This window comes from Asparagus officinalis, chromosome 2 (assembly GCF_001876935.1).
Source record: "Asparagus officinalis chromosome 2, Aspof.V1, whole genome shotgun sequence".
Taxonomy (NCBI): domain Eukaryota; kingdom Viridiplantae; phylum Streptophyta; class Magnoliopsida; order Asparagales; family Asparagaceae; genus Asparagus; species Asparagus officinalis.
In genome coordinates, this window is record NC_033795.1 from 15,340,603 (window position 1) to 15,354,498 (window position 13,896).

Consider the following 13,896-nt stretch of genomic DNA (forward strand, 5'->3'; position numbering starts at 1 on the left):
CATGAAGACTTAGAAGTCCTCTGATCTAGAAACCCCAAACTGCTGACAATTGAAAGGGAGTTTCTTTTTTTTCCCCAATTTTTTACTTTTTTTTGTTAATTATAAGTTATCGTTACGGGGTTTTTATGGGTTTGTGAAATAATGGGCAGGTTCGTCAAATATAGTGCTGATTGGGTCCGAACAAGGGCTTAATGCTGCTCTTAGCAAGGTTTAGGGTTAGTGAAATTTTACTTCTTTTTAGTTTTCTTTTTCATGTTACATGTTTTTGTCAGAAATGAATATTGGTTATGTGTGATTTTGTCTTAATAAAAATTGGTTGCGGATGAGAAGTTGCTGGCGATTTTTTACTTCACAGCAGCATGGTGTGGACTTTGTAGGATTTTTTGTTTAAATTTATTTGAATAATTATCTCTGAATTTGTGATGTTATACACACATGTTTTTTTATCAATGTCTAGTTATATATGTAGAACATAATAATGAATGTTGCGGATCATTAGATGTTTGCATGCATCACATTTTAAGCCATTTTTATCAAATGTTTTGAGCAATTTATGCACTCTTGTATATGGATGGAATGTCACAAGGTTGTATATATCGAACCATAAGAAAAAAAGAAACATTTATTTTGAATAGTTCTTTCTATGTGGAAATAGATTTTGCTCAGGAGAATAGCAACAAAGTCTATGAGGTAACTTGTCTTACTTGCCTTACTTTGCGAGTTATTAAAATCATATGTATTTTTTGTCATATCCTATTCACATCTATTTCCCAAATATCCGATTAGTATTCATATCATATCCGTATCCGACTCTCTAATATCTGAACCATATCCGTTTCCGTTTAATGTGGATATGGTAATGTTTTTTTTCTTACCGATGAATATCCGAACCATATCCGTATCCGTTTTTAAAAAGTGGTTATGGTTATGGTAAGAGTCATATCCGAACCGTATCTGAACCAAATTGCATCAAGGGAGGTTCAAACTATATTGGACGAACCTACCCATTATTTCACAAACCCATAAAAACCAAGTAACAACAACTTATAATTAACGAAAAAAGTAAAAAATTGGGGGAAAAAAAGAAACTCACTAGGGGACGAACAAAAGGGCCTTGAAGTGAAAAGGAAAGGGATGGAGAAAAGAGAGGGTTTTGGGGGTGAGAGGGTTAGAGTGCGGCTGGAGAAGGGATTAGGGTTTTGGAGAGAAGGAGCATGGGGTTTCAGGGTTTGGGTTTGATTGAGGAGAGGGCACGGAGATGGCACTCGGAGGCGGCGAGACGCAGAGGCGGAGGGACGCGGGACGTGAAGGTGGAGTGGGACGCGGCGATGGAGCGGGACGTGGCGGCGGAGGTGGAGCAGGGAGGTCAGCGGCGGCTTGGAGGTGGACTGGTGGAGGCTGGGTGAGTGGGTGGGATTTGGAAAGATAAAAATTAGGGTTTGAAGTTATGGGTTTGAGTTGAATTTGGATCAGGTTGCGGATAACATGAGTATATGTTATAGACCCGACTCAATACAGACCCAATACAAGTATTATACATAGCACATTTCAAATATCCGGATATCCGAACCGTAACCGCAATTTCGACCAGATAACCGTATCCGGATAAAAAATCTAAACCGTAACCGTATCCGAAACCATATCCGACCGGTTTCAATTTTTCCCTACTATATTCACTTTCTAAACGAATACGGTTGCGTTCGGTCCGGATAAATCCGGACCATTTTGTACCCCTAGCCCCAGCACTTTGAGAAGAGGATTCCTCTTGAGAGCGTGAGGAATTACCTTGAGCTAGATCTGATGACCCTAGCATTATGCCCAAGAGATCAGATCTATAAGAGAGAGCACGAAGAAGGAGAGGCACACGATAGCAATAAGCGCTATCAAGCACCAAAAATCGCCCGATGAGGAGGAATTTAATTTGTTTCTTCACCTCCTGGGTTAATGAAAACTTAATTGTAGAGAAAGTATCCATTACAGTACTGGATCTGGTTCATGCTATAATTACGACACATGAAAGGAATATCAACTCCTTAGTCACTGGATTTCGACTGTTATACGCAGATCCAAATATTGATATCTTTTTTGTGTATCATTAAAGCCATAGACCTGATTCATTGGCGACTTTCTCTAATACAAAGTCTTCTCTTCATTACATGTATGTCTGTATAATATAAGAAATGTAGTTCACTATCCATAAGAAAATAGGGTTCTCTCGACAACGTGGTGAAATAATAGAACTTTTTTTATACAACAGATCGAGAGTCGATCACTTATTTCCACTGAAATTTTTATTAACATCTCAAAATGGAGTTATTGCGTTGTTATCTCCATATGTACTACATGATGTATATACGTTCAAAACTTGTAACACAAAATATATCCTCTTTTCACACCAGAAAAACATCAAGATATTTTCGTACAACACATTGTGTCACGTCCCTGAGACGCCCATAGCACTTGTACAAATAAGGGAAAAATAATTCGTTTGGATATCCGCAAATCTGAGTGTTGCTAAAAAAAGATTAAATGGGACAGATGACTAATTTACTCTATGTATAAAGATTAATGTAATAAATGAACAATCTACTATAATACGTAGAGAGTGTATCTACAGTTAACTTTTAAATTTTATGGAGGTTTCTCTTCTTTAAAACAGCTAGAATGGTGTGCTACTGTTATGTTATAGAGAGAGAAGTGGGAGGAAATTTGTTGTGTTATGCGATGAGATATCATTGCAAACAAACTGACTCCACGCTCTCTCACGATTGAGTATGTCCATTCTCTTCTTCCGATTTCTGTGCTTTTTTCGTCAAAAACCGCGTACATGTTTTCCTCCTTGTTTTTTTACACTACAGTAGGCTTTACTAAGCTGGAAGCAGCTGTGAGAGCTAATTAACCAGCTAATTAATCCAACTCAAAATGGCAAAATTACAATTTGTATTTGGGTTTTTCTAAGAGGTGACTGAGCTAGCACTCATTAAGGATGAGAGAGATAGAGAGCGAGGAGAGCTAAGCAGAGAATTAGTGCAAATTAGATGGAGCCCACTTGCTATTCATTTCTCTCCCATCTCCTAACAATTAAGTGCCCGTGGACACACATTAAAAAAACCGATCTCAAAGTGTATAACTGTAAATATAACTCACAACATACATTAATATGGGCATTGTGATATATTGTAAAAAATTGAAAAGAATCATAAGTTCATAACCTTTAGTATATATTAAGATTCTTCTAAATACCATGAACAATCATATTGTCATAAAATTTCTACTTTCAACATATTAGTATGTAGAAATATATCCGGATGGTATTTGAAAATCGCATGTGAATACTTTGTTTGATGTAACATTTATGATAAAATTAGTTGAGTTCCATCTTGTGAATTCCTTTGTCCTCTGATTTTAGGAGAGTTGCTTTGTAGAACTCATTTTAACATATCAATCACCATAACATTAAATGTTACTTAGAAATGTCAAATACATGCTGAGGACAATTCCTAAATATGAAACTTGGGAAATTGAGCTCCTTAAAAAATATAATATATGCATAACTTCATCTGACCTTAATATTCTTCCTAATCTTTGTTATAGTGAGGGTGGAGTTAAACTCCTATTCAACCTTTTTTTTTGTCTTATATTATACTAGTGTGCACCCGCGCAAAGCACGCCCCTCTATTTTTTTAAGCACTGCATTTTGAACTTCCATCCCTCTAAGTTTTAATACATTTAATTTAATTATTTTATGCTTAAAATTAGAAATTATATCTACTCATCTATACTTAAAGAATGATCCAAGTTTTAATACATTTGATTTAGAAATCATATCTACTCCTCCATACTTAAAGAATGATCCAAATTTTAATACATTTGATTTGCTTTACTTTTTACGATATAGTAAATACTGTAGTATAACTATAGTAATTTTTAGTATGGAGGAGCATATTTGATTTACTCTTTATGCTACAGTAGAATATTGTAGTATATACAATAACTTCGAGTGCAAAGAACCAGATTTGATTTACTGTTTATACTACAGTAATTCTTTGGATTCTCAGATCTCGCTATAGCAATTGCATATTTACAGTTGACCATACATTAATTGCTCCGGTTAAGAGATAGTCTAAGGATTCAAACTTGTTGACTTATCTTCCAGATATAAAAGCCTTTGAATTTTGTGGAGGATAATTACTTCCATGACCTATACTAATTTCACATAGCTGATTCTACCTTGTTGACCGAAATAAAGGGCGGAGAGAAAATTACATTTTCACCTAAACAAATAAAGTTCTTCCAAGGTACTTTTTCCCCGCCTTCTGAAATAAGTTTTTGGGTAAGTATCCGGCCCAACTGAACTGTAAGCATAGCCCATTTAATTGAATTAGGCCAACAGGTAGAGCCCACTGCTGAATAACCAAATACGGCTTAGTGCGTTCGCGTGGACTGGGCGGTCCACGCCCACATAGTAATGGCTCCTTAATCTGGGCTGTGCAGGCCTAGTTCAGAATTAGCCCAACAGTACAGGACCTATGCCTCTATGAATGCGATCAACAGACTTGACCTGGTCATCATGCATCACAAATACGTTGTGTAGATAATCAACGTAAAAAAAATGATTGGCGAATATGGGAATAATAGAGCAAGGAAGACTTGTATGTAGACTTCTAACTTTCTCTAAAATTCTTAAATTTTCGATCGCGAGATGTTTCCTATTTTTCGAATAAAAGAGCGAAAAAGAGCTACATGAGCATAACTGACGTAAGTTTTAGCATTTGCTTGAATATAGCAACAACAAAAACTCAACTTCAACAATTTGTTCAGGTTTGCATTATACAGTATAGAGGCTCGCAATCCAAAATTACAAATAGTGAACCGCAAAGATCTTTCATGGAAGCGCACGATGTTTATCGCCAGGAACGTTCAGGAATTGCGCAACTGAACTAATATGCAATCATGCAAGTTGCCAGAAATTTGCGTATCATGATCAGAATTCACGAAGAAAACTTACGATTTCAATCTTTTTCTGGCTAGTGCTTAAGTTTAGAATTAGACACGGATAACAACTTACTCTGATTTTGACCTGAAAAAATAACTGATTACTGACACAAAGTAGACCAGGCTTGGGCCGGTAAATATAAGCACATACAAGTGTGGGGGTGAAGCACCTGACAACAATTTAATGAATATTTTTGCTCTCACGCACAACTATTTGCCATCACCTTTTCGATGACTGATAGTAGCGTTTTTTGCACGAACAATTATTTTTAGTTATCCAAAAGCATGACAACTTACAATAAGCGCCGTCAGGAATGATAGTTTACTGAAAATAGTTCATATTAATTTTTTTTCTAATAAAAAATGTGGTACTTCTTAGCTAAATACCCCAGGATTCATGGTACCTTTGTTGAATTACTCAAAAAAGAATTAAGAAATAAATAAAAAAACTCTCATGTCTCTTTACAGTCCGCTTGATCTTCATAAATGGGAGTTATTTCTGGTGGCAACTTAATCTGAACTGATGCTGGTATCTATCATCTCATAGAAAAGTAAGCTTGCCTCTGCAGCAAGAACAGCTTCTTCAGAGACTGCTGATACTTCACGATCTGAAACATAAAACCATCGGCGAGATGCAGTTTCCGATGACCCCTCAGAATCCAGTCTTCTATAAACAGCATAGTGCCCACTTCCAGGCCTTCCATAGTGTTCAACAACAGAAGAAAGGCGATAAATACATTGTTTTGAAGAACTTGAACTATCAATGGCACTGCCCTGCACTTACGCGTGGAAAAACATACAGAAATCAATCGAGGTCAGGGGTTCAAAAAGCCTCGTTCATAGTGTGGTAAACATGCACACAGTACCAAAATTACTAGGTTAAGAGAAGAGCTAGTTGGCCTGAGCTAGGATATAATCATTATAACTCATCTAATAAAAAAAGCAAGTCAAAGTTATCAATGGTCGGTCATCTGGAGGTATATAGGATATTGGCTTTGAAATTAAAATACAACAGATCAGTTCATGAATAGTCATTGTTTAATTTGAAAATGTGAAGAAAGTAAAATTCTAAAAATAAAAATAGATCTTTTATGGAGTTAATAAGAATGGTTGAAGTTCAATATAAAGGTGCTGATTACAGGTAACAAGCATGAAATTTATCAAAAAATTTATTATGTGGAAGTCAAAGTTGTTCTGACCTTGTTATTTAGTCTGGTTTCACTGCAGGAGCCAGCTTGAGGCCCATGGAGATCAGAAGCAAATATCCTCTCGGCTTTCTTATGGCTGTCATTGTTCTCACTAGCAGTATCACTAGGAGAATGACTTAAAGCTTCAGTAGTTGAGTTCCTCAGCATTTCTCTTGCTAAAAATTCTGAAGAAAGTTTGTTGTTAACAATTCGATACATGTGCGAGAGCATATGAACCTCCTGTGGCATTTTCAAATGCAGCTGAGGCATCAATAAATTTGGCATTTGGTTCTCAAGTTTTTGTGCATAATCTTCTGAAGTTTCTTGTCCCGCATTAACCCTCATAAATGGGAAGAGATCCAAAAACAATGGGAAGGAAACATATCCCTGCAAATAAAATTTTTCTATTCTATAAATCTCACATGGAACATTATAACATTCTATTTACAAGTATGAGTCAAGAAATACTGCATTACCTGAAGCTTGATGAATTCACCATACACACTCATAGAAGCACGTTGCAGATGAATGCACAAAATCTGAGAATTTGACATTTAAGTTATTGAGTTTGCATTAAAATAAGGGTGTTCATTATAAAAGAAAGAGGAAGTGCAACTATTTACTTTTTATCCCATACCCTTGGACATCGAGCAACACTTAGTTGCTTTGAAGCACATGAAAACTGTGTCCATGTTATCTCTTCCTGAAGAAAAATCTCATTGCAACCACAAGAATCAAGGCTGACACAATTTTCAAGCTTTTTGATTTTTTCCTGAAAGACGATCGCAACTCAAAAGTGTCATGCCGGAAATTTCACTAATCCTGAATAACTCAGGATGGTAAAGGAGTTAAGTTGTTGGTCAACATTACAAATAAAAGATGCCTGGTTACCACCAGAACAATACCTCATCCTTTTCTTCTTTTCCCAATAAATATTTCAAAGCAGCAGTATGCCAACATCGACCACAACGATAATTTTCTACATGTTCTACTACAGTAAAATGCTTTAAACAATCAACCACAGTACAACCAGCCATCTAGGAACCAAAACAACGAGAAAAAAGCATAATCATTAAGAAAATAAATCTAAATGACATACAGAACTAAACTGAAAACGTCTTGAATGAACATACAATTTCCATTCCTCCATCCAGTACAGGTGAGAGAGGCAAGCAGCGGAAAAACTCAAAATCCATTGACACCTGTAAATGTGCAGAAAATGACAAAGGAATTACACATGACTATTCAGAAGACAGTATGCGACTGCATATAAAATATACACCAAATCAATTGCTATAATCGAAGGATTGTAAATAGAGATCCCAGTCCTGTCAAGAAGTATAATCATGCATAGCGCAAGCCTACCTGGTACAACATGTTCTATGAAGGGAAATAAAAGAAACGTGACCAATTATCTAATGTGTTTTGCACATCAATACACTATATTATACGCATGTAAATAGACAGAAAATATCCAACATCTACCAGATGAAAGTACATGAAGAGGCATTTACCATAGATGAACAAGTTTTACATGTTAAAGAGCTTCCAATAGTTCCATCAAATGGACCCAAAAAATTTTGCTTCCATCGTTCACATTCATTCTGCCCTTCTCTGTTTGGCTTATAAATCTTAGAGGGAAAAGCAATGATGTCCGCCAGAGAAATGTCATGCATCACGTAAAACTCTAAAATTTCCTCTTCTAATGCAGATAGAAGATGAAGAAATGCTTCTGCAGCATCCTACAATGAAAATAGCAGTTGTATCAGGCCTCTGCCATTGTTGAGAGAAAACCATTAAAAAGTATGAGCTGAAGTAGCAATACCTGTTGTCTTGTTAAATTGAAGCTGCTGGCATATGAGCTCATTGCCAGCATCACTCTTCTTGGGTTCAGTACAGTTTTTTCATCTCGGGCAATGCTCAAGTCTTATATTGTGCAGCCAGAAAAGTAAAGAAAAGGTTAAAAGGAAGATTAAAATATAGCTATTTTTAGTTCTAATATTAATTCATACACAGCAGAAACAGTCGACTGGAAGGTATGAAATCCGAAAGTGATTATTGAAAATCTGGGGGGAAAGAAGTTATAATTGTATTGAAGAGGATGGCAAGATTATTGACACAAAATGCTGCAAGTAAAGAAAATGGGATATCGAATATTCAAATTCAGTACAATCTTTGATCAGGCTTCTAGTCACAGATTTTTTGTTTTCTTTTCTTTTTCTTTTAACTACTATGTCAACTATTGTTTCCATCTAGTTACTGGTTACCTAGAAGAGACAATAATGTTTCTCTTGATAATTTATTTTCTTGTCCCTTAAAATCATGATCTTCACCCTTTCTTCCAGTGAACTTCTCTTTTAAGAAACTACAATTTTAGCCACCTAGGTAATCCCAGTTCACTTCTACTAGAATTCTAGTAAACTCCTTGATTTCTGTACAAGCTTACCTATTGTTATGATGAACATGATACTGCCATGACCATCTCAGTTTTAGAAGATAAATTTCATGTCCCGTCAGTACTGAGAATTGATTTCCCGATAGGCATTTGACGAAGTTACTTTTGAGCCAATTATTTATTTGGTTTAGACCCCTGAAGAAATAGGTCAAGTCTCTCATAAATGAGCTTCAACCAAACGACAAAATGGAGACAGGTTTTAATGCAAATATTCTAGTCAAAGTTTGAAGTTATGGAGCAAATGTACCTTCTAAAATAATATTTATATAATATTATTTTACTGTTTTATAATATTATTATTTTAATATTATAAAAATATTATATATTATAATATTTATTATTTTAATATTATTATAATGTTATATGATATTATATTAATATTTATAATATTTTTATAATTTATAATATATTACTTTTTTAATATTATTAATATTTTAATAATATATTATAAATAAATATTATATTTATGAGCATAGATAACAGAAAGTATTATTATACGTTGATCCATGACTTTCATGATTCTTATCTGACTCAATTCCAATACCGGTTAGAAAATTCTAATTAGATGTAATATACTTATATGTATATATATATATAAGCATATATATATATACTACTATAGAGTTAGGATTAATTGAGTATCCTTGCCAAGTAGAAGATATTTCCTCTTGTCCGCCTACTGTGGCCACAGATCCCCACACCAGCTCTTCACCACATACCTATAAAATAGCCACAATGCCCCACCAACTCAACACCTTCTCTCTCTACTTTATGAGGATGGTGAGGATTGTGCCCCACATTAGGGTCAATGGAGGAAAATCCCCTTCTATGACAATGATACTCATTATATTATATATATATATAATATATATATATATAATATATACTATATATATATATAATATATTACCTAGTTATGGAGAAATATGGGTATTGCTTGGTACCCAAACATAAATTTTATCTTGGTAGTAATGTGTCACATCCTCATCCACTCATTACCCATGTGAATATGGTCTATATATTTGAGATGAGTAGGAGGAAGATGTGACACTCTCACTACCAGCACAACTTTTTTATGCTTGGGTACAAGCATTTCCATATTTCTCTCTTCTTCTCTCTTCTCTCGTCGTCTCCTTATTAATATTATACCTATACTATATACTTATAATATATTGTCATAATAATAATACTAATCATATATATAATCATGCAAATATGAAAAATAAAAAACATTGAAACTATATAGATTTATTTTTTGCGTTATAATATAAAATATAAAAATAAAATTATATATGTATAATTATTATTATAACATATATAATTATAAAAATTATTTTTATATTCTATTATTATATTATATTTTATAATAATTATATTATAAATAAATATAATAAATTCTCTACCTCAAAAAAAAGGCTCTTAATAGATTTCCAGTTCCAGAACTTAGTTATTAACCAAATATAAGCTATTTCGATGACGCGAAAAGGTGGCAAGGATCTACTTTTCGTATCCATCATATACAACGAACGATTAGTACCAGAAATAATCATGATTATTTAAAGAATCACAGACCCTTTTGATTTGAAAGGGCCACTGTTTTTGAAATAGAACAATACAATAACAATACATAATATATTATATAGACGGAATTTTTTTTGATCCAACCTGTAGGAATCAATAGAAAAGGGAAAGCCCATATGATACACCAGATCTGGCTCGGTTATTGATAGAGTGAATAGATCTGACATTTCTTAAAATCTCTCTTCTGATTCAAAATCGTGGTGTAACGTGTAACCCCCTTTGTTTCGATCATGGAATAGATGAATAAATCCATTTTAAATTATATAAATATTATAAATAATAATATAATATTATAATAATATAATATTTAAATAATAAATATTATAATATATAATATTTTATAATAATAAAATAATATTTTATAAAGAATAGGAAAGACGATTTTACTATATTTCTAACCTGGAACGGGACCTATCACACGAAAATTTCCTTTATTGGGACGATAATTCTGAAAAGACAGATTTCCTACCTTTTCTTTCACCTAGGGAGAAATACGATCCGCGAGGGGGGGGGGCTATTTTCGGCGCCTTTGAAACGTTGAAAGTATCTAACCTCCAGGGGGCAAAAACACACACACACACATAACAAACATGCAAAAGCATAATTCATTGATTCAAGGTGGCAGTTATTACATTTTGCAGTAGAGCAAAATTAGCTGTATTCAGGCATTAGGTCAAACGAAACATGCAATGGGTTATACCTTTCTCATCAACCTCACATACAAGTTTATCGGTCAAAGCAAATCATAACTTTGGCATATCAAACAAAGGCAGAAAATTTATGGGCGTCATCGAACAAAGCTTACCTTTCAATAATGAATTCAATACAGCTGTAAGAGGCATATTTTCTTTATTTTCCCCAACCAGCAAATCATCAGAGAGTAATATATTCTGTACAAACGAAAGGAAATGACGAGAGCTAGCAAGTGCCTGCTAAAACATTGCACTTGAGTCAGCAAGATCTAGCGAAACACAACCCAAAAGAAGATTATGTTAAGCAGGTTAATGATTTAAACATGCACACAGTAAAAGGAAAAAGGCATATAAACATTTCCTAGAGTAGCAATGCCAAGTATTGCTGTAAGTTTAATTAGCAGCAAGGTGACAGCATTTTCTCCATGGGTACTAGTACAACAGAAACTATAATGTAGGAGTTAGTGGGTGAATGAATGTGGCTTCGTTTACAGCAGTTCATAATGTCAGCAATTTCACTGCATCCTTTTGAAGCTCTACGCGAAACATTGGTGATTTTAACTGTTCCATCTAGAATCCTCAAAACTGTGTATAAGAAGCTCTGAAGAAGAGACGAGGAGGAAATGGCCAAGTTTGTGTTCCGGTGACTGTATCAGTACAACTTTCCATGTTCAAATATGTGTAATGCCTATACCTGCGATATATTAGCGCTCCAACAGGACGACAGAGCCAACAGTTCCGAAGGGTCAGCAGACAAGTAATAACCCAACAGGGATTTGGTGGTTTAAGCTCCCAGATATCTGGAAGCTATTAACAATATTTAACATTATAAGCAACTTATCTGAGAACTCCAACATATTGTTCAACAAATCATGAATTGTCATAATGCTAGTTATAGAAAATTCCCTACAATGTCATGGCTGGTATATGATCACATAATACTTCCTGAAGCATTCCACTATCTTAAATATCCCTCTCGTTCTATTTAAGTAGCAAAAATAATCACTTTAAGATATGACTTATTGACAAATGTGCACTCCACACCTTGTATACTGTATAGGTTCAAAAGTTACATTTTGTCCTATTAATTCTAAAAATTTTAGATTCTAAAACTTCTCTTCAACATTTTCAAATTATTCTTTTTGGAGTCTCACCAACTAAGACAATGTCATCAAAGCAATGTGGAGTACAATATTTTATCTCTCCATAGTAAATTCTGTGGTACCTCAGGCAAAGAGTTAAGGACTTAATTGTTACATATGGATTAAATTCAAACACGTGATAGTTTTGTATCTACTCGAATTGTCCTCATGGTATTATTGTTGCATCGCATGTATCCTCATTCATGTCACTATAACTGCTAAGCACTTATTTCTTTTTTAAAAGCACAGTAACTATATTCTAAAGTTAGTCCCTTATCCACATTAACTTAAACATGACATTCTTCTGGGAGAACTTCCAACTTAAACATGGTAACTTCTCTCAGAAGTAGGAAAACAGCTTATGCAGTAACTCCAAACATGAATTTGATAGATTATATAAATACAGAGAATTGGAGACGTCCATAGATATTAAGTTTAAGTTATGTTACAAATTATATGTGTACGAATAAAATAATCATAAACGATTGAATTTTATCGCTAACTGGAAGTACCTGTAAAATCACATTCAGAAAACAATTATTTCCAAGGTTTTGCAATCCAGCCACGGTATAAGAATCCTTCTGTTCATGTATGAATGGTATAGAAATTATTTTACCATCCCATAACGAGATGTATAAACCAGCCACTCCCACTCCAGCACCCAAGATAACAGCCAAAAGATTGTGGACTTGAGAAGAAAACAATCCCTTCTGCCCACAAAAATTTGCAGATGCATGCTTTAGCTTATGGATAAGATGTCTGATGCTCACATCTTGCTTATACCTCATTGCAGAACCAAAAAGTTTATTTCAATGAGGAGTTGGTTCTCAACCAAGACCCATGATCACTTTAAGCTGCAAGAAGATAAAGATATTGACGTTACCTAACAAAAAGTTTTTCACCGTAGACAAGTCATAAATGTTTGGTTGCTAATGTACAAATAAAGCATCCTTTTCTAACAAAATGAGTTGTATTTCAAGTTTCAACTAGAAACCTTGAACAGACATATTAAGCACCATGTTTTATACCATCATTCTTCGAACCAAAATTTGAAGTATTAGCCGTTATGTCATATTATATTTAGTTTTTAAGCATGTTGATCCCGATATAAGAAAATAACGACTAACAAGGAGACTAAGCTTTACCTATTCCAGCAATGACAAGTCCAACTTGAAACTATTGAGATTTGAGATCATGTAACTCCCTAACACTTATACAAACAAAGGAGAACCCAAAATGCAACCAATATTGAGATTTCAAACCTTGATTCTAATGCTCAACTGACGGCCAAATGATGTACGCTTTTAAAAAAAATTGTCTCAGTTCACAATATGCTTCTTATACTAAGATTTCAATAACCTCGTTTCTTTTTAGCGTCAATCACGTCCTAAATTAATCAAAAGATGCAACCTTTAAGACAAGTTGATAGCATACAACTACAAACGTAAACAAATTAAAGCTTAAACCTAAGTCCAAAATTTGATGAGACGATCCAAGAAAACCACAGAATTGAAAGCAGACCAACTGAACGCACCAGATTAGAGCGATTGAGGGATGAAACCCTAGCCTTCTCCTTAGAGATTGAATTTGAGATCGAAAACCCTACAAATTGAGAAGGGAACAGTAAAAAGACGAAACTTTTTTGCTTCTTTTCTCTTCGCAGCACCCTTCGAGCTTTGCCGCACTGTTTTCGGCTTCGGTGTTCATTAATTTCGAGCGCAGGGAATTGAGACGGATTATTCGGGGAAGTAACCGGTCGGTTGGATGTTAAATGTTGTCGGATACTAACCCGTCAAGGATCCATTTTGCCCATTTCATCTTTGGACGAAAACTAACGAGTAGTT

At 34.5% G+C, this 13,896-nt stretch overlaps 1 protein-coding gene across 2 annotated transcripts; it reads right to left on the reverse strand.

Annotated features, from left to right (window-relative positions):
* On the reverse strand, positions 5,289 to 13,896 carry LOC109830369 (ubiquitin carboxyl-terminal hydrolase 27). Of its 2 annotated transcripts, none has more exons than XM_020397618.1 (11): positions 13,587 to 13,896; positions 12,565 to 12,906; positions 11,024 to 11,150; positions 8,008 to 8,108; positions 7,697 to 7,924; positions 7,316 to 7,384; positions 7,088 to 7,219; positions 6,820 to 6,954; positions 6,659 to 6,721; positions 6,195 to 6,569; positions 5,289 to 5,769 (listed from the first exon to the last, which is right to left on the reverse strand). In XM_020397618.1, exons 2-11 carry the CDS (start codon positions 12,838 to 12,840, stop codon positions 5,506 to 5,508), a joined length of 1,770 nt encoding a protein of 589 aa, XP_020253207.1. In that variant the 5' UTR covers positions 12,841 to 12,906; positions 13,587 to 13,896; the 3' UTR covers positions 5,289 to 5,505. The 2 variants fall into 2 exon arrangements, with proteins under 2 accessions (XP_020253207.1, XP_020253208.1); XM_020397619.1 differs by having other exon boundaries at positions 11,024 to 11,147; positions 13,587 to 13,895.